The sequence below is a fragment of the Hakea prostrata genome, chromosome 3, assembly GCF_041222555.1.
Source record: "Hakea prostrata isolate BN-2017 chromosome 3, UWA_Hpros_2, whole genome shotgun sequence".
Classification (NCBI taxonomy): Eukaryota; Viridiplantae; Streptophyta; class Magnoliopsida; order Proteales; family Proteaceae; genus Hakea; species Hakea prostrata.
Window position 1 is genome coordinate 7,691,534 of NC_142602.1, and position 24,024 is coordinate 7,715,557.

Genomic DNA, 24,024 nt, shown 5'->3' on the forward strand with positions numbered 1-24,024 from the left:
GATACTATAGAGAACTAGATAAAGCGATATGGTTCCTACCTCCTACTGAATCTCTTCAAGCTTTTTACCCGGAGGGGGGGGGGGGGGGAATGCATACAAGTCCCATTTTTGATTGAGATCCAAAATGGACACACCTAGGTAGATATAACTTTTTTTTTTCTCTCTTCTTGATAACCCTATTTCACCCACGCATGCCAATAATTACTATTTACTCACCTTTTGAATGAGCCAATACAATTTCAGTATTATCATATACAGGCAATTAAATGCTAAAACTAAGTAAGAGGCATCAAGAAACTATGTATTCCTAACAGGCTGCAATCTCCCACAAACACCACCACCTCCTAAATGTATGAAGGACTCATGTTGTGTTTGTCAACGGGTACTCCACTAATACAGGTTTGGTTTATGGAAAACAATTTTGACACACCCAGCACCAGCAAGAGTGTGTGGAAGACATTTTAATTTTTCACTGTTAGGTAAGGTACTAAAAGAGAGAAATCGAACGAACTTAGACCTGCTGCACATAAGTTCATTTTGATATCCCTTTCTTTATACTTCTCTATTGTTTTGCAGTAGCGGAGCTTTCGCAATAGGGATGGTCAAACTCTCAACATCATCATCTTCTTCTTTAATCCTTTTCTCTTCCATTGATTGTCCCCATATTACGCCTTGAAAACCTATAACGATTATTATTGCTCCAATAATGCTGCACATACACGAATAAACAATTATGAAAGACATATAATACATAATTTGCCACTCTTTTTTCATGGTTTCTCTGTATTTTCACTTCTTCAAATAAAATATTCCTCATTGTTTAAGTTTCTCTACATTGATTATTTAAAAGACCATCTTTCTAGAATCCACATGGTTTCAAAAAAAAAAAACTCTATTTTTTTCCCAATGAATCAGCCCCTAACCCCACTGAGACGATCATTTCCCAAAACGATATGTAAAATTCCATTAAACAAATCATTTTCGTTTTAAGACCCTCCAAGTAGTGGAACATCCATTCATCATAGGCTCATGTAGGACAACATCCATTCATCATAGGCTCATGTAGGACAATGTAGATCTCACACTCATACGAGTGTAAATGATGAATGGAGAGGACCTCTACTATTTCCAACACAGCGTCGACAAATTTTTTTATTGAATTAAGGCAAAAACAACACAAAACACAGAAAATAATAGTGTGTACCTTCCAAGATAAAGAGTATCGCCAAGAAATATGATACCCATCAATGCAGCAATGGCAATCCCCAAGGGCTTAAACATGGCCACGAACACCGGCCCCTTCTCGTGTATGCACCAAGTCAGCACATATGGAGTCACAACGCTTCCAATTACAGCCTGCACCGATCAACAAGAGTGCAAATCATCAAGAAATGAAGGAAAATGGAAAGAACCTGGTTTTGTTTTGCTCTTCTCTACCGAGGAGAAAATGGACAGGAGTTCCAAATCAGGTCTTAGCGTCCAAGCAGTTGGGTCTCTTTCCAAGATTAAAGCGACTACTGCACATTGAATGGTCCCGAAAAAGCTACTGAAGGAGACGACGATCATCTCTACTGGAAATTTCTTCAGAGTTGCTGCCTGTAGTAAAAACCAAGATTATCTCTACCAGCTAAACCATAACACTTAAGATTCAGAGTTTCTGTTCCCAAATTTCCAGAGTTGGAATTTGCAGTACCTGAAGAGTGTGCCATATCGAGAGACAGACACATGCAACTGCCAAGAATAAACCCCCAAGAACCCAATTGCTGGCTGTCAAGGAATTGGAATTGGAGGAAGTAGGAATGTCAAAAGGATGGGATGATTGGGTTGTTCCAACCGCAGGCCCCTTGTAGAGTATGATTACGAATGCTCCTGAGATTGAAACTAAAGAGCCCAGTATTCTCAATTGGCAGCCTGAGCTTCTAAAATTTACCTTTTCCACCCTAAGAGAACAGAAGATCACAAAATCTTTTCTTATTTCAATGAAATTCCTGTGTTTGTGCTAATGATGAATTGTGCTTTTGATGCTAGGAATAATAATAGAGGCGAACCTGGAAATAACTGCAAGAAAGAAGGTAAAAGCCGGGACCAAATTGCTCAAAGCAGAACCAAGAGTGGGAGAACTCAAGTTTATGCCAGTGAAAACACAGTTCTGCATCAAGGTTATCCTGCAAAATAATTAACAAAAAATAAGTTTTCCCCCAAAAATCTCTCTCCATTTTCATTTGTCTGCAGTTACGCAAAATAATTAGGAAAAAAGCAAAACCCATGGCAGATTCAAAAGAAAAAGTTGTTAAGAAGGCGATGGTATACAAACCCAACAAGAGCTAGAAGGAAAAATCGACAGATGAGAGAGAAGCTGAGAGGTGGCCGATTTGATCTGCAAGTTACAAGAGACGAAATTGAGAGAGTACATGATAGATGTTAGTTCATACTCTTTTGTTTCGCTTCCTACATCAAGGAGTAAAAGAGAAAAAGAAAGATGAGTTGAGGGAAAGATTGAGCAGAGAAGAAAAAGAACCCACCTGGGAAAAAGGAAGAAGGAGAGGAAGAGGAGGATAAGGGTAGCAAGGGCGTTGGAGTAGAAGACGAATACGTAGTGACTCATCCCTCTTGACATGGCTGCTTTGCTCAGTGTAGTCATCCCAACATCCATACAATCCACCATCACGATCCCTGCAAATGGCATCACTCCCCTCACATTCTTCTTCCAATTCCGTCTCAGATTCAGATCCCACCCCATCTCTGATCTCTGGTCTTTCTCTGAGTTTCTCTGCCCCGGCACAGGGAGGACAGAAAATCAACGGGCAGGGGTAGATAATTTCGTTTGGGGCAGATGGCTCATGGCTGAACGAATTAATAACTATGAGTCGCCTCATTTAGATTTCAACATAAAAAATGGAAAAAGAAGGGAAATTGCAGGAATCTTTTAAAAGCCAAATTTGTCGTTTGTTTCTACATTATTTTTTTCGTACTGTTGTACATTAATTTCTTAGTTTCTGAAATTCTTTGGAGGAATTTTTATTTTATTATATATATATATATATATATATATATATATATATATATATATATATATATATATATATATATATTATATATTTTGAAGAGAATAGGAAGGGATGTATTTTTTTTTTTTTGGTTAAAAGTGATTTTATTCAAGGAGCAGAGCTCGAAGAAGAAATGATATAAAGATCTTTCAACCACGGAGTGGAAACAGGCACTAAAGTCGTGCTCCTAGCCGACATTGCCTTCTTAGCTAGGTTATCCGCAATTGAGTTTGCCAACCTGAGAACATGTTCAAAAACACATGACTCAAATCTACTCTTCAGAAACAGGATATCATCTAAAATGGGCCTAATTGTGATATGAGAGGACCATTGATCTTTAGAAATAGGGTTGATAACTACCATACAATCTGATTGAATTATAATCTTATCTAGCCCATTTTCAGTTGCTTCAACTAAAGCTCTTCTAATTGCCAGTGCCTCCGCTTCTGTGCTGCTGCCAAAGCTTTGAAATTCTGATATGGCAAATACTAGTCTTCCAAGATGCATCACAGTTAATCTTGAGCCAATCTTGATGAGGGGGAGTCCATACAATTGCTTGAGGTTGAGGAGGCCTTGCTATATTTGTCTTTTCATATTTATTTTTCACTTTGTAGAACTCTTCAAACGCATTCAAAGCTTTTAGTAACACCTCAAAAGGAGTATCTTGAGTCTTGGAGAAGATGAAGCTATTTCTAGACTTCCAATTTGACCATGCAATAAAGCTGGCCAGATACTTTAGTTGCTCTGCTCTCTCCTTTCCACATTCTTTCCCAATCTCCCATGAATTAACCCACTGCTGCATATCAAAATCTGATGAAGTAGGGATCCTTGTTGATGTAAGGCAATCAAACCATACAGCTTTTGAAAAAGGGCAATGCAATATTATATGATCAATAGTTTCTTCCTTGCAGCCGCACCTTGGACATGAAGAGTCAATTGTTAATTTTCTAACATGAAGTCCTTCTCCTGATGCCACGCCTCCTGCACAAGCTCGCCATAGAAAAGACTTGATCTTTGGCAATGTAAAACAGTTCAAAATGGCCTTCAAACTATTATATGGACATCATCCCATCAAACAATCAGAACCTACCATCCCATCAAACAATCAGAACCTACCAACAAACTTGTTTTGTTGAGGGATATTTTATTGGGAAAATTAATTGATTAGTTATAATTATGCTTATGTTAATAAAATAATTTTTTATTATTTTACTCAATATAAATAGAGTGTTTTGGGTTTGGTTTTACAAAACTAGCCAAAACAACAGCAATGAGTAGGAGGAGGAAGAAGATGAAGAGGATTAGCCCTACTTTGGGTAAAAGATAAAGGTTAAGGGTTGTAGTCCTGTTTTGGCTGGAAGATGAAGAGGATTAGGGGTTGCAGCCCCTGTTTTGGGCAGGAGGAAACCTGTGAGACAAATGAAAAATTGGCAAAAACATAAAAAAAACAAATGATATCACTATTTGGCTAAAAGGTGAGTTGTATTAAGAATAAAAAACAGGAAAAATTTACATCAGGAAGATCTAGATCCACATCCTCTGTAATTCCTTTCCCTACAATTCCCTGTAATTCCCTCATTGGATTGTGCCATGTGGCATGTAAGTAATCCAATGGTTATCCAACATACAAGAGTTTAAATAAAATTCAAATTTATGGGTAGGTTTAAATAAAATTCAAATTTAGTTTAAATTGGATAACCATTGGATTACTTACATGCCACATGGCACAATCCAATGAGGGAATTACAGGGAATTGTAGGGAAAGGAATTACAGAGGATGTGAATCCAGTAATTTTCCCTATTTTATCCCTCAATCGACCTAAACCCGGATTTGAGCTCTTTTGGCCATGAATGACGGCTGAGATTCGTCGGTTCTACAAAATCTTGACCTTGGCCTGTCCATATCCACAATTTTTGGGCTCTTAACCATGTGGTGGTTGGTAGCATTCTCTTCAAATCTCCATTGCCTCCTATATTGAATTGGAATTGAAGGAGCCCTGTGCTTGATACTCATTCTCTCAAAGTTTTTCTGAACGTAGAAAATGTAATTAGTTTATACAGTAGATAATGGGTTTTAGGTTTGAAAGATCCTAATCTCTCTTACCATGGAGATGCGCTGTTTAGTTCTCTGCAAACAAATGCTCTCTTGGGTTCTCATAAGAACTTGCATAGCCTGAAAAGTTGCAGCCACACGCTTTCGCACAAGATAACCTCTAAAGTAGGCCTGTACCTTCACCAGCCCTTTTAAAGCAATAAGAGCCTTTTTGGCCTGCAACAAACACCACCCAAATATTCAGAGTAGTCTGAGGTCAATGCAGTAACAAGTCTAGAAAATATAATGCATTCAACCCTTACCAAATATCCCCTGAAAACAGCTTGAATCTTCACTGCAGCCCATCTCTCCCTTTCATTAGGAAACATTGTTTTTCTCACATCACTTGTGAGTCTAAACATGGCAACCGCCGAACTTGCAGCGACAATAGCAGCATCAACCGCCTTAGCTGTGGCTTCAACCACCGCCGTATGTTCAGTGACAGTAGCAGCATCAGCTGCCTTAGCCGTAGCATCAACCACGGCAGCCGTGCCTGCAACCACTGCAATTGCTTGCTTGTTTAGTTCTTTCTCGGTTTTGTTGTAATGGCTATTCACGAACACAGACTCAACCTCAACCTCAGGAGCGATCATTGGTAAACTCAATCTTTTCTTCTCTTTGCTGCTTGAGTTCTCCTTCTGTGACTTCTTCTCTTTCTTCTTCTCCAATAGGTTTATGATGGTTTTCTTCTTCTCCGATAGTTTGTTGAACAATCTCATTGCTCTTCCCATTGTTAAGCGTGGAAGATATTTCAGCAGGAATGGAATAGTGTTTTTGGTGCAAAGAAATTGAATAGTTAAGAATTGTTTACGTGCTTTCTTTTATATAATTGAAGCATGTCTATACGAAATCGCGTCATGTAATTAACAACTGAAGTTATATATTTTTATATTTAGTTTCCTAAATTAAAATTATTTCTTACTTGACCAAGGGTTACTAATATTATTTTCTTCATATATATAAAAAAGGTAAATTTTAGAAAGATTTTCCAAGTGATCGATTCATGTTAATTCTTTTTCCCTTCTCAATAAAGCCTTATTTGGCATTGAATCTAATGAGTAAAGTGAGCAGTAAGTTAGTTTTTCTTTGGTAGGTGAGCAGTAAGTTAAGGAAATATTTTTCTTAAAAAAATATAAAAAGTCAAGGTAATTCAGAAGTTAGTAGTGAAGCGGAGTATCCTAAAATTTCAAGTCTATCTTTAATAATAAACAGCGTTTGAAAGGTTTTCAGTAATAAATTTGACAAATATATCCAATAAAAATTCAATTTTAAGGTTTCTATGCTTTTAAAACATAAAATGGGAGTGTCAATGCTTTAAGACCTCAATTTTGGGGGTGTCAATGTAATTTGCTCTTATTAAGGTAATTCAGAGGCCTAATATCCTAAAATTTTTGGTCATCTTTAATAAACTTTCATTGTCGTAGCAGTTAATTTATCTGCAAAGTTAATGCATTTATCTATAAAAGTAGCATGGTTCCTTTGATATGACAACTATAATGAATCTTTTCATTTTAGAAAGAAAGGTATGATAAAAGTGTCAATACGTGACTAAAACTCAATATCAAATTAAAATTCAATTGAAATCAATTAAATAGAATTTACAAGAATTTTATCAATATAGCTTTTGACAAGGAAATAGACCATTCATTTCTCTTTGGATCACTTGCACGCCTCTATCAATCACATCAAAAGGGATAAATTAAAATAAAGTATTTTGTATCTTTTAATTCAAATTTCAACATTTTGATGTGACTGATGAACGTATATCTTTCATTTTCTTATAAAAAATGAACCATATAAAATTTTGAATTCCACAACTAATTAGAATAATTGGATTCCATTTACTTAAATTCAAATGCATCTTTCACTTTTTAATTAAAAAAATATATTAGTAGAAGACCAACATAACATATGTAATATACTCATCTTCTATATATAAAAAATTTCTTTCTACCTAAAAAAGTATATAAGTAGAAGACTTTTTTAAATTATTTATCTTTTAAAATTAGAAGATTTCTTTTACGATCCCATCAGTACTATCTCTTCGGTTTTAGTTTTAGAAAGATTTTATTATTACATAAAACTATAAAGAAATTGCTAATATAATATTTAGCATTTAATGGGATTATAGTCTTCTTCTTCTTCTTTTTTTCTTTTTCTTCTTCTTCTTTCTTCTTCTTTTTTTTTTTTTTTTTTTTTTGCATTAGTTCATAAAATTAATATATATTCAGATTTAAAATTGCGCAAGAATCGATTTACCAAATCATATGGTAACTTTTGACCTTGCCATACTTCCTGATCGCCTTACCCTCTTCGTTGATGAAGAGAGACAAGATTGGTGTTTCTACAGAATGTAACACTCCCTTATATTCAATATGAGTTTTATCTTTTTTCAAAAACAAAAAACAAAAAACAAAAAATAATAATTTGCATAAACTGAATTAGAACCATATTTAAATTGCAGCAATTTTAGAACCAAATTAGTGCCACATTTGAACCGAAACAGAGCTGGTTCGGATGTGGATTCAAATTTAAAGCCACACTCAGTTCTTGAATCTTTGATCAAATTTGAATTGTACTATCATTGCTTAGGACCGAACCGAAACTCAATTAGAATCTCCTTGAGGCCAGGGATGAAGCCCCCACTCTATTTTCAAACTTCATATAATACTACCCTAAAGATGAACTGTAAGCACAAAAAATCTGTCCCCAAAAATTGATATGTGAGTGGTACGATGCCTCAAATTGTTGTAGCTTCACAGCATAGATCGAAGATTCTGCTGATTCGCAGATTGAGAAAGGATAGCATTGATTGTAACTGTAAGGCCCTTACAATTTTACAATTAAGCACATAAAAAATCATGTACATGATACGAGAAGTAGCTTTTCCTGAACTCTATGTATTCAATCCTGTGGTTTCCGCAACAGAGGTTCATTCTGAATGAAAGTTTCATAATCATTGATTTCCATGTTGTCAGCCAATTTGCTTTCTTCTGATTTCCCCCACATCACACCGTAAAACCCAAGAATAATTATCATTGAACCAAACAAGCTGCCAAAAGAATTAATAATTAGTTAAAAGATTGAGAAGTGAAGATTAAGCTGTACTTAAGAAAGGAGTCGGGACTGGAAGGAGATGAAATCCCGCAATATCATCAAACTGCCGATGGACAGGGAAGCTTTGGCTTCCTCAATAAAAGATGTGACTGCAATGGTGACCCAGCCAAGGGTCTAATCATTATGTTAATGATTAAAAGATTGACAAAGAAAACTCAATTATCTTGAATGTGGCTTTAATTAGAAATTTTAATCTTCACTCTTTATTAGTGACAATTAAAGAGAACAGTAACAATGTAACAGTACTAAATGGATAAAAGTGAGAAATATCATACCTTCCAAGATGAAGGGTATCCCCAAGAAAGAGGAAACCCAAGACAACTGCAATGACAATCCCCAGTGGCCTGAACATGGCAGCATAAACAGGACCTCTCTTGTGGATACACCATGTATGGATAGCTGTGCTGAACGTTGGCCCAAAAACAGCCTGAGACGAATCCATAATTGATCTAAGATTTCAGATTAAATTTGAATTCCAGCCAAAGAATTTGAGGCATTTAGTGTAGATATACTTCAGCTTAGAAGTGTACTTGAACCTCGTGTACTAAGGAGGGCCTATTTCAGTTGAGAGATTATAATTACAGGCTGCTATAAACTTTTTATCAGGGAAGCTGGTGTTGATAACACCTAACACTCACCATTCAAAGGACTTCTACAGCAGAGAGAAAGCACAAAGTTGGGTGTCAAGGACTTACTGCATAGAGGATGGTGATCAACTCCAACTTTGGCCTTAGACTCCATGAACTTGGCTTTCTTTCTGTGATTGCAGAGACGATTGCAGACTGTATGGTCACAATGAAGGTATACATACAGGTTATGGCCACCTCAGCTGGGTACTCCTTCACTATGTTGGCCTGCACAGTTTGAGAAAGGGAAAAAAATAACAATTTAGTTTAACCTATCAAGGAACATAGTACTAAAGATATGACTAATGTTGAGAAGTAGGGAATGATTTACAAAATGTACAATAAAGGAAATATAACTTGTATTGCAAACACCTGTTAACATTTATTAACAATACAACAGTATGCCTTGTCTTTTCATTTTTTTTTGTTCAAACAGTATGCCTTATCTTGACAGCACTGTTGAATACAGATTTCCCAAAATTTAAAAAGCTAATTCCTCTCCCAAAGTAAAAAAATTGAGCCATCAGTTTTTGGATCATGGTCTTTAGAAGTGGAATTTACTCGCCATTCTTCCTTTTCTAGATGGGATTTTGGAAGAATTAATTTCAGGGCTCTCAAACTCAGATCTACCTGATTCTGATCTGATCCGAGATTGGCATTGATTGGTGAGAAATTAATGGGAATCAGGCAAAACATATCTTAATAAAACTCTCCATAAATCAAGTGTACGATCAGGATAAACCAGAACAGCCAGAGATCCTGGTACCTGTAGGTTATTTATGAGTAGTACCTGTAATATGTACCAGAATGCAAACAACATGGCACTTGTAGCAATGCAAAGCCCTCCAAGGACCCAGTTGGATGGTGAGGAAATGAGAAGCTGATGATCAGGAGAGGTAGAAGGTGATGGGGTCATCGTCAAAATGGCAGGGCCCTTATAGAGAGTCACTACGAATGCCCCTGCAATTGAGACTATGGTTCCTACGGACTTGGCCTGACTGCTTGACCTTCCCAATTCAAGCTTTTCCATCCTAAACCCAACAACAAAGAAGCCACATTCAACAAGTACTCAGTTATTCATTAAAGGCATCAACACAGAAAATCATGATCTATTTTGTAATTTTTTAATAGGAAAATTTTATGATCCATCACGCACGCATTACAAATTTTCTTGTATTTGAACAGCCTAGATAGACAATGAGCTACTTGGCGTGTGGGTTTATTCCATTCTAAGGTTGTGTTAGGTATGCAATATCATAAAAGATTTTGACCTAGAATCTCTTCAAATCCAATTCTTCTATACATTATCCAAAATGTGCACCTAAAATACACACATACCTAATACACCATAAGACTGCAGACACCAACACCTCAAGGTCCTCAACCAGCTTGCAGTTAGCCACCAGTTCTGGAAAAGTCTGCATCTTGTTTTTAATACTAAGCAATCATCTATTCCTAATAGAGTGGAGGTCCAAAATGCATTTCATTGCTTCAGACACTCATCCAAGTGCAATGGTAGCTATGAGTGAAGAAATTCCTTGGTTTAAGAAAACCTTGGCCTTAGTTTAAAAGAAAGAAAGAAAAAAATCCTGAGCATATTGAGCATTATGGGTGTTAGCGTGGCCTTTTGGCCTCGATGCAGAGACTACGCTTCCACCATGGAAAGCATCTAGTCTGTACATATAAAATTCCAAAACTGAATAAAACCAAAATTGGTTCAGCTTTGCCAATGCCAGGAAGGGCTTTGAGCCTTACAGTTGAAATCTACCCGACGTAGGTCTCACATTATTGATTCCCTTTGGGCGGTTTATAGCCATACGCTTTCTCACCACACTGACCCTTTTGTTGGGTTGAGGTTGAACTCACCTCTTCTCTCTTGTGCTCTACAGTGTAATTTTATATTAAATAGAAGGGTGTGGCTAAAAACTTGATTTTAAATTAAATTTTTTTTAATAGTCTTGTAATTTTTATTTTATTTTTTCTCACAGCCGCTCATTTGGCCCATGCGGGTCCAAGATTCACAATACTGAACTCACCTAATACCTACTACTTCAAAGTCTGATCTGCTGCGTTTTGAATCAAGAAACTGTGTTTACAAGTAGAAGCGAGAAGAGGCAAAATAAAACTGTATAAAGAGAGTGAAACCTGAAAATGATGGCCAGCACGAAGGTGAAACCAGGAACAAGGTTGCTTATTGCTGCGGAGAGAGTGGGAGAACTGTATCTGATGCCCGTGAATGAGAACATCTGCCCCGAGTATCTGTCTCTCTCAAAAATTGAGAAGGAAAAAGGGGATAAAATTCAAATAAACTTACGGAAAACTTACGGAGAAATGGAGAAAGATATGTATACCTACCCTAATAAACCCAGGAGTAACAATTTACAGAGAATCGAGTAAGTAATTGGGCGATCCGCTCTTCTGCCTTCCAGAAAGGGAAACCAATCAATTAGAACAACTTACACCAAGGAAGAAGAAATTATAGATTTAATAAAATTTATTCAGAGGTGAGAAATTCATGAACCGATATAATGACCTGAAGGAGATGAAGGCAGGCGGAAGAATGAGGAGAGTGGCAAGTCCATAAGAATAGGTGAGGAACACAAACGTACTCATCCCTCTAGACATCGCCGCTTTGCTCAGGGTGTTTAATCCTACGTTGGTGCACTCCACAGCCACCATAGCAGCAAACGGCACTATACCCATTAAGCATCTCCTCAACCCCATCTGTCGTATCATCTCATCCGATCTCCCTGCTTCCCTTCCCCTCCCCTCCCCTCCCCTGCTTCTTTGTCTTCTGTTCTATTGAAGGCCTGGAATCGATTTCACTGACGATTCCCCCTAACTGGGAAAACCAAATATTAAAAACACTTCCCACTTGCGTGTTATAAAATTAGAAGAAATTCCACCGGTAGCGTAAAATAGAGGGCCTTAAAACACTCATATCTTATTTTATGTTTGGAAAACACGTACACCTCACAACAGTTGAATTTTTATTACACGTTAGTCCAATTTAACACTTAAATTGTTAAATTAATATTTGTTTAAACGTCAATGGGTAATTTTGGTATTGTTGAAAGTAAACAACAACCGCTAATTTTTTTCATTTAAGTAAGTAATCAAGAGTTTTTCCTCCCCTTAAAGGTGATAAGAAATTAAATCATCAAAATCAGTTTTTTTTGTCTTTGGGTGGAGAGAAATGGGGTCAAATAAGACCAAAAAAAAACAAAAAAGAGACTACACCGGTTAAGACAGTATATTTGTGATAAGAAGCTTCTTCATGTCCAGAAAAGGATACTGAATAATCAACGAGTTACTATCCAAAGGAAGGACCATTTTCGAACATCAATCAATAACTTTTTCCCTTCCAAATCCGCATGGGTAAATCGAACATGTCCATGTGAATGGTAGCTTTCTCGGATGGGTGAAATTATATCACCATATTTTCCTTGAAAACTCCCATTAGGCTTCAAAAGAGATAGTTTACAATGAATCTAATTCCACTTGGACTGGTCATGCCCCTAGATTAAGTGACATGTGAAGCCCTTTTTTTATGGCCATCAGTTTTGCCTCTAGCACATCACTACCATTAATCTTTCTGGATAAGCCTCCTCTAAATTACGGTCTTGATCTCACTTAAAACAATATACAATTAAGATTGAAGCATTTTTTTTAATCAAATTATGCAAAAATACCCTATAAAAGAAATGTGAGAATATCTTCTTTTGGGTAGAAAAGTAAAAAGATTTTTCACAATAACGATATTTGAAGAGGAAGCGGAAGAGTCCAAATCTTCTCCCCCGACAGGGAGCACTCCAGATTGTTGTTGACCACAAATTATAGGGAGACCCACAGGATTAGGTGATGAGTTTATTTTTTTCTTTAAATATTTTATCATTTTTTACTTGTAAACATCACATAATTTGTGATTGAATGCCGTCAGAGAGCACCCTGTCAAAAGAGATGATCCACGCTTGAAGGGGAAGGGTAAGGGGAGACAACATGCTTCTTGCATAAGCTTTCAACTTTGGATGCTTATACAGTTAGACGCTAGTACCGTAATATTCTATTAGCCTTTCAGCTCTGATCTCATATCCCCATCAAAAGCTTTTATTACTGAAACATATGAAGTATTACGTTCACAACTGAAGGGTGTTATGTTTAGTTTTGGATTATTCACTAACTTGCTTTGGACTTTAGACGTGAAAATTAACTCATTAACACTGCGGCTTCCATATTTCCTGGCAAGAGATGCTCCCTTAGAGTGGGTGTTCCAATGTCTGAAGCACCAATATTATTGTCATCATCTTCAACCTTTTGCTCCTCTTTGGCTTGTCCCCATAGCACAGCATAAAACCCTATAACTATTATAGCTGCTCCAATCACACTGTATACATGCAGTAGACAAATAACAGTCAATTAAGAGCTGCTGAAGCTAATTAATCATTCAAAAATAAATTAAACCTTGTGTTAAGACGAGGGAGAGAGTGAAATAACCTTCCAAAATGTAGAACATCTCCAAGGAAGCAAATTCCCATGATAACTGCAATAACGATCCCTATGGGCTTGTACATGGCTACGTACACAGGTCCCTTCTTGCTTAAGCACCAAGTCGCTACAGCACTCGTTATTGCTCCTCCTAATATACCCTACACAATTTTCAACCGTGACATTAATGTAATACTTAAAAGTGGATCATATACACCCCTGAATGCATGGTTTCATTAAATTATAAAATCAACTTGTTTTCACCCCCATGATCACAAGTTTATGACATCTGATCCTTTGATGCAGAGAAATATAATTTCGACCCATTTATACAATATGAAGATCGAAGTTAATAAAAACATAAGATTCCAATCAAAAGGTCAAATCACCATGGTAAAAAAAATTTCTTTGTTTTTTTTCTGCATAAGATTTTGTTAAGAAAAAAGACTTTTCTTTTCCACAGTGATGTGACCCCATGATTCAAATCTCGTGTCGTCATTATACTTCCACTTCCGTAAAGTCGAAAATCTCTTTTCCCTTCAGGCATGGATGACATAACATGAGTATCAAAAGATTAATAGATATTTTCAAAGGAAAAACAATGTAAATAAAATTCACTTACTGAGTAGAGAATCGCTAGTAACTCGATATCAGGCCTGATTATCCAAGCACTGATGTTCCTTTCTACGAAAAGAGAGACCACAGCACATTGCATGGTCCCAAACAAGCTGTAAAAAAAGACTACGGTGGCCTTATCGTACTCCTTTGCTGTTGCTGCCTATAGATTAAACAATCAGTTGTGGTCATGACTGACTGAGTTACTGAATCGATCGGCATTTTAGATGGTGGGGCCGGTTAATTAATTGTATTGAGTATGACTGGTTACTACTGTGAGTGAGAAGGAGAAGGAGAAGTGGAGAAGTGGAGAAGTGGAGAAGTATATGTGGAATCACCTGAAATATATTCCATAGAGAAGAGAAGATACAAGTGAGTACAATACAACAGCCTCCAAGGATCCAGTTAGCTAAGCTTGGCTCCGCCGAGTAAAGATTGAGCAGGAGTTGATGATGATCATGAGACACAGCTGGGTGGAGCAATACTCTGGAGATGATGATTGGTGGGCCCTTGTATAGAGTCACTACAAATGCTCCTCCTATGGAGGTTATAGTTCCCATTACTCTTGCCCGACTACTCACCTTTCTCAAATCCACCTTCTCCATCCTAATTAGACAAAGATATATAGCTAGACAAATTGTGATATTATAAACCTCGATCTTAAGACAGACAGACAGTAAAGATGTGTCGACGCGCGGCCGGGTTCAGAAGACAACAATAGTGGTGGGCGATCGAGGAAAGTGAATGAATTAGCTAGGGCAAGAATTTTTAGAATTAGGATCAAACCTGAAAGTGACCGCAAGGATGAAAGTGAAAGCTGGGATGAGATTGCCCAGCGCCGATGCGAGTGTTGGTGAACTCAACGCCACACCGGTGTATGCGCAGATTTGCCTCAAACATATCCTGCATGCATCCATCATATATATATATCTTATGCATACGCCACCCAAATTAAGTAAATATTATATCGTTTTATAATTACTTCATTCTTTTGTTCAATCTGCAAATCAAAGCACAGAAAATCAGTCTTATATATACCCGATCAAGCCCAGGAAGAAGAATCTACAAAGGATTGAGAAGGTGAGAGGAGGCCGCTTGTTTCTGCATATGGAATTAAGACTGTGAGTGAGTCAGATCCATCGTTAATTATTGCAGAAATTAATAGTAGAGCTAGAGAAAGAGAGCCTAGCTGGCTAGCTGGCTAGGTGCAGACCTGTGGAGGAGGAACGAAGGAAGGAGGATGAGGGTGGCGAGTGCATTGTAGTAGACGATGAAGACGAAGTGGCTCATCCCCTTCGACATGGCCGCTTTACTTATTGTGATTGTGCCCACTTCGGCAGTCTCCATCATCACCATCGCCACAAACGGAACCACATCATGCAAGCCAACGTCGTTCAACAACCCCATCTCTCTCTCTCTCTCTCTCTCTCTCTCTCTCTCTCTCTCTTTTTCTCGCTATGAACTCAAATCTTACAGTGGAGGGAGGCGCATCGGTTGGATAAATTCTATGAATGATTAGCTACGGGCCGGCAAAGGGAGAGGGGGCAACAAAATTTCAACCACGGCGTTTGAATTCGAAATCGCAATTGATTTTGGTAATCATTATCATTAGACGGGTAAAGAAGGGCTAATCAAAACAAATAAATAATGGGTCCCGGGCTCATCTGTCTGGGTTGGCTTTTCAAATGACGAGCGAGGCCTTCAGTTACACCTTACACGCACGGGGGTGAAAATTCGAGATTACGTCCAAATCCAACTCACTTGATCCTTATTGATTTTTCTTACCCAATTCAGGATGGAATCGCCTGGATGATCCCAATCAACCGACTTGATCCTTATTGATTTTTCTTACCCAATTCAGGATGGAATCGCCTGGATGAACCCAATCAACCGACTTGATCCTTATTGATTTTTACCTGAATGGATGAACCCAATCAACCGACTTGATCCTTATTGATTCTTACCCAATTCAGGATGGAATCGCCTGGATGAACCCAATCAACTGACTTGATCCTGGTTGATTTTTATCCAATTCAGGATGGAATCGCCTGGATAAACCCAATGAGTTTGGTGGGATTTGTCCAGTGGCCTTGTACCTCTCCCCACTCATTTAATTATAGTAAGAACTATTAAGACAGAAGAAGAGCAAATATGTGAAGATACCTAAGTATCCCTACTATAAGGACAAGCCGACAAGGAAAGATGTGAGGACATACTTATTTAATTAATTAGCGAAGAAAGATTCAGGCCACGTTATTATTTTTTCTTTTGCATCTTAGCCTCTTAGGTTTATTCTCTTGACTTTTAAGTACTAACTTGATTTACATATATTTAAACACACAATAGGATTTTACCTTTAATAATTCTAAAGAAATTCAAATTTTCTACCTCATATTAGAGTCTAGATCATTTTCACTTAGACAGATCGTTGTCCCATCTACCCATGCTCTAGGATGGTATATCCGTATACTACTTACAAGTCATGTATCACCTCAACCCAGCAGATGGAGAAGTGAGAAGACGACCTACTCAGGTGGAGATGATGCATAATAATTCCTAACATAATGCCCCTCTATTATTCACACTATGAATTTTTTTTAGGGTATGATGCCCCCACCCCCTCCTTTTTTTAAATTTTGGATATTTTTCTAGTTTTTCTCACCTCGCATGTGAAATATCATTATCTATCCCTCCCAAATATTGAAATTAAAATAAATAAATAAATAAATATGATGAATTTAAATGTCATTCTCAATAATTACCCGATAGTTACGATTAAACCCTATTTTCAAGAAAGAAAAAATAAATCTAATTAAAAACTAATTCATTATCCTTAAAATTTCTCCCAATTTGTCCTCTTTATCAAATCCTAATTATTCTCTTCTCTACTTCTGAAGAGGCAGTGAATTTTTTTTGTGTGGGAGCTGAAGTTGATTGGAATCAACTTGGCACACCTCAACTATTTGGGTATTTTCTAACTCTTCCTCCATTCTTTTTTGTTTTCCTTTTTATTTGAATTTATATAGTCTATCTCCTTTTTTTTTCTTTTTTTCTTTTCGTTAATATTGATTTTTGTGAGATTTTTTTAATGAAAAAAATTAATTAACACTAAAAAAATATTTTGTAAAATATTTATTTGTTAACGATTCTCATGATTATATTTTTTTAATAATTTACTTATATTTTTGTAAGGGTAAAATACAATTTTAAATAATTCAGAGGTGGGAGTAAAAGAAAAAAAGAAAAGAGAGAGAAGTGCTTGTCCATAAAATTTTGAGAGTTAGACTGCATATAGGGTTAAACGATTGTGTTTTTCTCACATGAGTTGGAATCTCTGTGCTCTCGCGCATACCTCTCCACCACATATTAGAAATAAAGTCCACCGATGAATAATGAATTAGAAGTAGAAATCCCCAGTGAGAACTCATCCTAATTTGTGGTGAAAATGTTTGAGAAAAACACAAACTTTTACTTTAACAGCTAAATGATCAAGACTTCTCTCACACTCCTTTACGGTACATTACAAAGAAAAATACGTCGGTCATTTCGGAAAAATAGATCAACGGGTGGTGGATCCCAACTCAAATCGCAGCCGTCTATTGCACGGGCGCACGGTGTGTGGCCATATTTATTTGCGTAGAAAGTTTGAAGTTTGAAGTTTGAACTATCTGCCACATTTTGCGTCCGCAGGATCACTGTATCTTGGTACAGTGGCGCCAAGATTATGAAACCAACGGATGACGTTTGCTGATTAACCGTTGAAGTCGGTACAGCAGTTGACGTTCCACGGTCGTACGCGGTACGCCTAGCACAGATTCTTTCTATGGCTGGAGCCTGGAGCGGAGGGTTCGATGGTCAGCAGCACACCATTGAAAGCGTCAGAACGGCATTCACGACTGCGTGAGCGCAGGCCCAACCCATGCCTAGAATTTGAAGAGCAGGTAGCAGTGGTAAAATGGTATGACGCCCAGCATTTAAGTCTGCTGTCTGCGTCCTTTCTGTTACCCAACCCAACTTATATAAGGCGCAGCCGAAGGCACGCAGTGCTTGCTGCTCTCTCTCTCTCTCTCTCTCTCTATTTTAGATATTGATTGATCTTGCTGGCCGTTCCAGCCTTCTAGGTTCCCGACTCTTTTCTGATTTTCCGTTTTTCGATTAAATGGAAAATATGGGTGCAGCAAAATCCGAACTGGAAGACTTGTTTGCTCAGAAGAAGCGCGTCAAGAACCCTTTCGTGCCTATAGGTATTTATTCCTCTTCTTATGCGTTAGATTTCCTAAATTGTATTGTAAACATTCTGATTCAGCCCTGCTGATTAGTGATACGCCGGAGCTCCTTAGAACATCTGAAGATTTTTTGTTGAACATGTCTCTTGGTCCACCCAACCCATCTTGGAAACCTCGGTTGTTGTGTGGAACCGAATTGTATTATGTTGATTGACATGATTCACTTCCTGAGTTGTTTTTGTTTTTGTTTTTTAACATACCCTAAGATTTCACTACCTTCCCCTCCCCCTCTGATGGGTCTGATTGGTTTCACTTTATTTTGGTGATATTTTAATGAAATTGTTGAGAACTAAATTGGTAAGCTGGGGAAGGATATGCTTCAAGATGGTAAAAGAAAGGGATGGAGATTAAAACCAAAGAAAGGGATGGGGGCAAGCATGGAGAGTGAACATGGAAAAGTGGAGAACTATAAGGAAACATGTATGCAGAGTTATTGTACAATTCAAGGTCAGTCCTGTAGTTCTTTCTTCTGTACAGCATCCCACCCTGGTCTGAGCTGGAACATAGAGAGCTACAAAGGCTTGACTTAAATGGGTGAAGAGTATCTCATTGGCTACCCTGGTTTAAAGACTTCCATGATCTTGTTTATCTCTTGAGTCCCTCAATTCTATAGTTCTTGGAATAGGTATTTATTAAATTAGGTCTGGATCCTGACAACCCATGCATAATCCAGCCAACACATGAGGGCAAGTGTTAGAAAAATAATCCCACATTGGTTATGTCTAGAACATTCTCTCGTCTCACATGCTTGCAAATCCTTCTATCAAATGTTCTAGCTTATAGGAACAGACTCAGCAGAGTTTCAGCCCAGCAATGGTTGTCTGGTCTTGTTCTACCCATGGTGGGAGATCTCGGCTAGATCTCGCGAGATATCTCGCTATTTTGACATAGCGAGACGAGATGAGAGGTGAGATCTGCGAGATGGGAGATCTCGCCACATCTCGCCGAGATCTCGCCTGTATCTCACTGCAACCATAAAAAATTGCCAGAAACTTGATTTTTTTGTTGGAATTTGTTGGGGATTCAACTTCTAAACATCTTTAAAACATCAAATTATCATCATTCAAGCCTATTTTAACTAGATCTACAACAAAGGTAAGATTTTCCCCCAAATATGAATTTTTTCAAATAGAATATTCTACAATGGGTGTGTGAGCTTTAAATATATGTTGATCCACAAGCTTTGATCTAACTTTCATGAAAACCAATTTAATTTGACATTTAAACCTATATGTGACATACTATAGTGATGAGTTGACTTGGGAGTCATATGTGGCCACTGTTCAGAATCAGTTGATGCAGAATGCTGAGTGATACTCTTGTTGTCTTGTAGTCTTGTAATCTTATTATTCACATACTTTTGTGATTGTGATTGTGAACTTATGGATTATGATTTATGACTTACTAAAAGTCTAAAACTTCTTATGGTTGTAAAATTTTGAAGCCATTTAAGTTCTTTGATAGTTTGATGTGTAATGTATTTAATACTTTATAGTTGATAACATGAATTACTTGATATCTCTACATTTCAGTTTTATACATAGGGTTGACTTAGAAGACATATTTAGGGTTATTTTCTCACAATTCTAAGGCCACCAATGTGTTCAAAAGGCTTTAAATAGACTAAATACCAAATTTCAGCCCAACCAGGGCCCTAAACCCACCGAGATGGGTCACCGAGATTACGCAATTTTTTGGTAGATCTCGACCGAGATCTCGCCATCTCGGTCGAGATCTCTCTATTTTGGAGTGGCGAGATCTCGCTCGAGAGCGAGATCTCCCACCATGGTTCTACCATTCTACTTAAAAGGTTGGAGAAGCAAGTATTTGTGAATCATCCTTAAATGTCTGTATCTACTTTTTATTTCTGCTGTCAATTTTGGGACAACTCTTTAACACCTTGTTACCTGGTTTTTTTAGGGGAAAATGGGAGTCAATTGACCTATTGTAATATTTTATCAAAGACAGAAAAAGAATAAACAAGAGTTACAGAATCCTACAATGTGCTTGATTTATAGGACATACTTTGAATGATCCTTATATTACTCAAGCAGGAAAGAATTTTTTTTGGTTCTTAGACATGATTTAGAGGATCCCATAAATATAAGTCCCTTATCCACAATTGAAGTGTTAATGTGATTGAAAGAGAGTGCAAGTTTATGTATTATTTTATTTCCATCTTCTTTATCACGGTATGTTGGTTTGCCAATAGAAGAAAAGAAAATGAAGAGAGAAAAGGATTCAAAAGAGGCCATACCAGTGCATAAGGCTCCACGTTAGCAAAGTCTAGAACCCATGACCAAGCATTTGGTGAGTGAGCACTTGGACAATCTGCCAAGCACAACCTTTAGAGAAAAAGATACATAATCTTTTATGTTTATTCATTATTACTGTTTTATTATTTGATTTTTCTGGTTAACATACATCATGTATGATATTATATTATTCAGAATCCATCTCCATAAGATGGAAAATGTTTATTTATGTTCTTTTTCTCTAGTAATCATTCCATTCCTTAATGATGGATTTCATTTTTTCACTATTAGTTTTTCTCTCAACCTGTTGTTGGGCAAATTATGAAGTATCTACATTCTCCAAGGTTCTCATTCTTGATAAAGAACTTATTGCTATTGTTACATTTGTTTTTTTCAAATAGTGGTTTTAATTGTTGAAAAGTGTACTGCCTCTTTGTGACTAGCCAATTAGATTAGATTGAATAGGAACGAGCACCATACCATTCCCTGAATTCTGCATTGTCAGTCTTTCTTTATCTGGATAGTTGCCCAACTCTGGCCTTAGAGCTAGTAGGTCGGCTTGCTGGAAACATTATACGTTCTTTTACCATCCACTTCCTATCATTTGACTGTCGTATGAATTGCAGGTGCACTTCTTACTGCAGGGGTGCTGACAGCAGGCTTAATCACCTTCAGACAGGGAAATTCTCACTTGGGTCAGAAGTTAATGAGAGCTCGTGTAGTCGTCCAAGGAGCCACTGTTGCTCTAATGGTTGGCACTGCTTACTATTATGGGGAGATGTCTTAATAGATTTCAGGAGATGGATCTAGCTGTGTAAAACCTGCTTGTTGGTTTTTATTATATTTACTTTCCATATATAGGTGGCTTTTTTTAATAATCTGGACATGTCACTCTCCTTTTTAATTGAGAGAAAGATGCCAATACGAACAAAAGACATGCATGCTAAGACTCATGCATACAGGTGCCCCAGTAATAAATTTTGAGGTGCCTCTGATTCTGTATGAAGATTATTGTTGCTGAGTTGCAACTTATATTAAGGAAGCATTCTTTCCAAAGGCAGGGATCCAAATATCATCTTTTTTATTTTCCTTGAAAATAATTATATAAATCTCATTGCGATGTAGGAGGAAGGCGTGCTCATTGAGTGTTACTGAACTGGAAGTTCTACATTTGAGGATCCCCACAAGGATAAATAGCTTGACTGGAATAGATAAGGGAACTTACTGTTAAAAGGCCAAGCTGTTTTTTGTTGTTGTAAGGAAGTATTTGTTAAAATGTTTTCTGTTGCTGACCACTTTTGGAGTATTGTTGGGATGTCTGTCACTGGATACTGGTTCAGACCGATCTGTGCTTCTAGTTGACATACAGGTCATATATTTTTAGCATTTAGCAGAAGTGGGTGGTATTTTCTGGTCTATATGCATTTTATTAGAACTGGCCCCCTTGTTTGCTTTAAAGATGAACTGACTAGTTCTGAAACTGTTGGATTCTCCTGGTAGTGATCTTTCTTGGTGTTCATACCTCTCAGTGGCCTACCCTGGAATCTTTTCTAGGTTTTCATATCTTTCCATTATTTAGCTTATAAACTTCCTTCTTGAACTGTGGTTTTCAGGTCTTAGGCTTTACATTTGAAATGTGATCTCAAGCAGTTGCTTTGGAGGTCCATATCCATGCTGTTTCTTACTTGTTTGTGTCTCTGGTAAAGCCAGTCATAACTACTGTCAATTTTTCACTAGGGAACTAAATAGAATACTTGGTGTCCCATCACAATAAATTCTTTGGCATAACTTGTAGTTGAAACATGATACAATATGAGCGGTAATTCTTGTATGTTCTCTGTATTTATGTATTGGTGCTGCATACTGACAGGAATCATTCCTGTGTACACCCATTTCTTGGGCTTAAAAATATTTTTCTTCTCCTTCATTATTAATATTTATTGGATTAGAACCAAAGATGTTTCGGGATTGGATAAAATATACTGAAGACTTTGATGTTGTTCTGTTGTGAGCTTTACCTTTGCAGCCATTAAGGAAGTTTCATTTTGTGCCATGGGTAGATGAAGTTTGTAGGAAGGGTGTGGAACATGGATTTGATGTTCAAAGCTACTGAACAATATCATACGGATGTGGTCAAAGCAGGGGAAGCTTTGGTCTTATATACCCTCACCTTCTGTATGCTAATAATGTTGAAATTTTTTAGTTATCGGGTGTGTGTGAAGGGCGTTGATGGTGCTGTAGTGTTTTCTCGTGTGATTTTTATTTATTTTTTCTTTTTTATGGTCAGTGCCTGCTGCTCCAAAAATGATATTCTGTAGTACTTATATAATATCATTTTGTTGTCTAGTTCAAGGGCAGTTTGATTTAGGTAAATGTAGGTATTCCCATATGGTTCGGATGTAGTCGGTAAGCCTTCCTTTTATGTTAATTAGCTGAAGGCAGTTTTTTGAATAGGAAAAATAGTTAGACACATTATGGGCACAGTTTTCTCTATTGGGACATTTTACTTTGACTTTGTTTGTGTTGCCACAAGATCCATCAAAAGATGATCTCCTGTTGCTGATTTGACCTTCAAAGTAGAATAAACCTAGGGAAGCGAGAGCTGGTCTGAATCAGTAGAGACTATCTGAAGCTAAATAATGTATCATCAATTCTTATATTATGTTACATAAGGGCCAGTCTCCAATTGGTTTTTAGAGTCTTATATTAGTTGGTATCAGAGAGTTTCACATTATTTCAAGTTTGAGCATTGAAAGAAAGTACCCACCCAGCCATTTCGAATAGAATAACTTAGTGATGGCAAACAGTTATAATGGATTAAACTGTAAACTGCCTTCAGAAGCTTGGTATATATTCCTCTGAGTCCCTTTATATCCTTGAGAATAAAGGGACTAATAATACACAGCAGGAAGAAAGGGAGTGAGGGGTTGAGAAGGAAGTTACTATAGATCCTGAGTTGAGGGATGTAGTAGACAGCTGAAAAATTGGAAGGGGTGGATATGAATTATGAAACCTTATGTAGTTGTAAACTCTTGTTTCAACTTTCAACATTGAACTCTGAAGAGCAAGTACTGTGAGAAAATTACTGGGCCTAAAAGGTAGGAAGAATCCACTAGTACATTTGATATCTGGAATTTCTCTGGGAACGATGTTTTGGAATCTTGGATCTGGGAAAGCTGCACAGCCAAAATGATTTGAGCTTTCCTTCAACCTCCTGTGGGGTATGTACCTTGTTTAAAGCATGGGTTTCCACTGATTGAGCCCATCTGTGAGATCATTTAACTGAAGTAAGCAATTTCAATGGTCAATTTTCCATATCAACTACTTTACTTGGATCATTGGAAAAAAAATTTGAACCTATAGGAACAAATTATAGACCAAAATCAATGATATTGATTTATGGAACGGCTGTCTCTGTTTGAGCCATTCTTTTGTAATCCTCGTCTCCTAGATTTGTAGGAGATCAACTTGGGGCCAATAAACAGTATCATCAATGAACAA

At 37.2% G+C, this 24,024-nt stretch overlaps 3 protein-coding genes across 5 annotated transcripts; 1 reads left to right on the top strand and 2 right to left on the bottom strand.

Moving 5' to 3' along the window:
• Positions 1 to 89: 89 nt before the first annotated feature.
• LOC149020524 (uncharacterized) lies at positions 90 to 15,423 on the bottom strand. The gene is made up of 18 exons (XM_089146841.1): positions 15,196 to 15,423; positions 15,021 to 15,083; positions 14,769 to 14,885; positions 14,321 to 14,588; positions 13,990 to 14,145; positions 13,377 to 13,528; positions 13,102 to 13,266; positions 5,403 to 5,862; positions 5,152 to 5,316; positions 4,937 to 5,076; positions 3,598 to 3,874; positions 2,523 to 2,797; positions 2,315 to 2,377; positions 2,049 to 2,165; positions 1,694 to 1,940; positions 1,438 to 1,596; positions 1,205 to 1,356; positions 90 to 709 (listed from the first exon to the last, which is right to left on the bottom strand). The coding sequence occupies exons 1-18, from the start codon at positions 15,387 to 15,389 to the stop codon at positions 553 to 555; spliced, it is 3,327 nt and encodes a 1,108-aa protein (XP_089002967.1). The 5' UTR covers positions 15,390 to 15,423; the 3' UTR covers positions 90 to 552.
• Positions 7,613 to 11,731, bottom strand: LOC149020525 (WAT1-related protein At5g40240-like). Of its 3 annotated transcripts, none has more exons than XM_089148691.1 (7): positions 11,416 to 11,731; positions 11,238 to 11,300; positions 11,028 to 11,141; positions 9,673 to 9,913; positions 8,952 to 9,110; positions 8,532 to 8,683; positions 7,613 to 8,191 (listed from the first exon to the last, which is right to left on the bottom strand). In XM_089148691.1, exons 1-7 carry the CDS (start codon positions 11,616 to 11,618, stop codon positions 8,044 to 8,046), a joined length of 1,080 nt encoding a protein of 359 aa, XP_089004817.1. In that variant the 5' UTR covers positions 11,619 to 11,731; the 3' UTR covers positions 7,613 to 8,043. The 3 variants fall into 3 exon arrangements, with proteins under 3 accessions (XP_089004817.1, XP_089004818.1, XP_089004819.1); XM_089148692.1 differs by having other exon boundaries at positions 7,614 to 8,191; positions 11,238 to 11,304; positions 11,416 to 11,556; XM_089148693.1 differs by lacking the exon at positions 11,416 to 11,731 and having other exon boundaries at positions 7,614 to 8,191; positions 11,028 to 11,149; positions 11,238 to 11,254.
• Positions 15,424 to 17,782: 2,359 nt separating the features above from the next.
• On the top strand, positions 17,783 to 21,680 carry LOC149020526 (RING-H2 finger protein ATL48-like). The gene is made up of 2 exons (XM_089148698.1): positions 17,783 to 18,226; positions 21,150 to 21,680. Exons 1-2 carry the CDS (start codon positions 18,142 to 18,144, stop codon positions 21,308 to 21,310), a joined length of 246 nt encoding a protein of 81 aa, XP_089004824.1. The 5' UTR covers positions 17,783 to 18,141; the 3' UTR covers positions 21,311 to 21,680.
• Positions 21,681 to 24,024: the final 2,344 nt, after the last annotated feature.

Coding starts and splice junctions, on each gene's coding strand:
- LOC149020525 (XM_089148691.1), bottom strand. CDS start 11,618: ATGATACGACAGATGGGGTTGAGGAGATGCTTAATGGGTATAGTGCCG. Junction 11,142..11,237: donor TTACTCCTGGGTTTATTAGG/GTAGGTATACAT, acceptor TGAGAGAGACAG/ATACTCGGGGCAGATGTTCT. Junction 9,914..11,027: donor GTGCTGGCCATCATTTTCAG/GTTTCACTCTCT, acceptor TGTTGGGTTTAG/GATGGAAAAGCTTGAATTGG.
- LOC149020526 (XM_089148698.1), top strand. CDS start 18,142: ATGGAAAATATGGGTGCAGCAAAATCCGAACTGGAAGACTTGTTTGCT. Junction 18,227..21,149: donor GAACCCTTTCGTGCCTATAG/GTATTTATTCCT, acceptor TATGAATTGCAG/GTGCACTTCTTACTGCAGGG.
- LOC149020524 (XM_089146841.1), bottom strand. CDS start 15,389: ATGGGGTTGTTGAACGACGTTGGCTTGCATGATGTGGTTCCGTTTGTG. Junction 1,941..2,048: donor TTTCTTGCAGTTATTTCCAG/GTTCGCCTCTAT, acceptor CTGTTCTCTTAG/GGTGGAAAAGGTAAATTTTA. Junction 1,357..1,437: donor TCCTGTCCATTTTCTCCTCG/GTAGAGAAGAGC, acceptor TGATCGGTGCAG/GCTGTAATTGGAAGCGTTGT.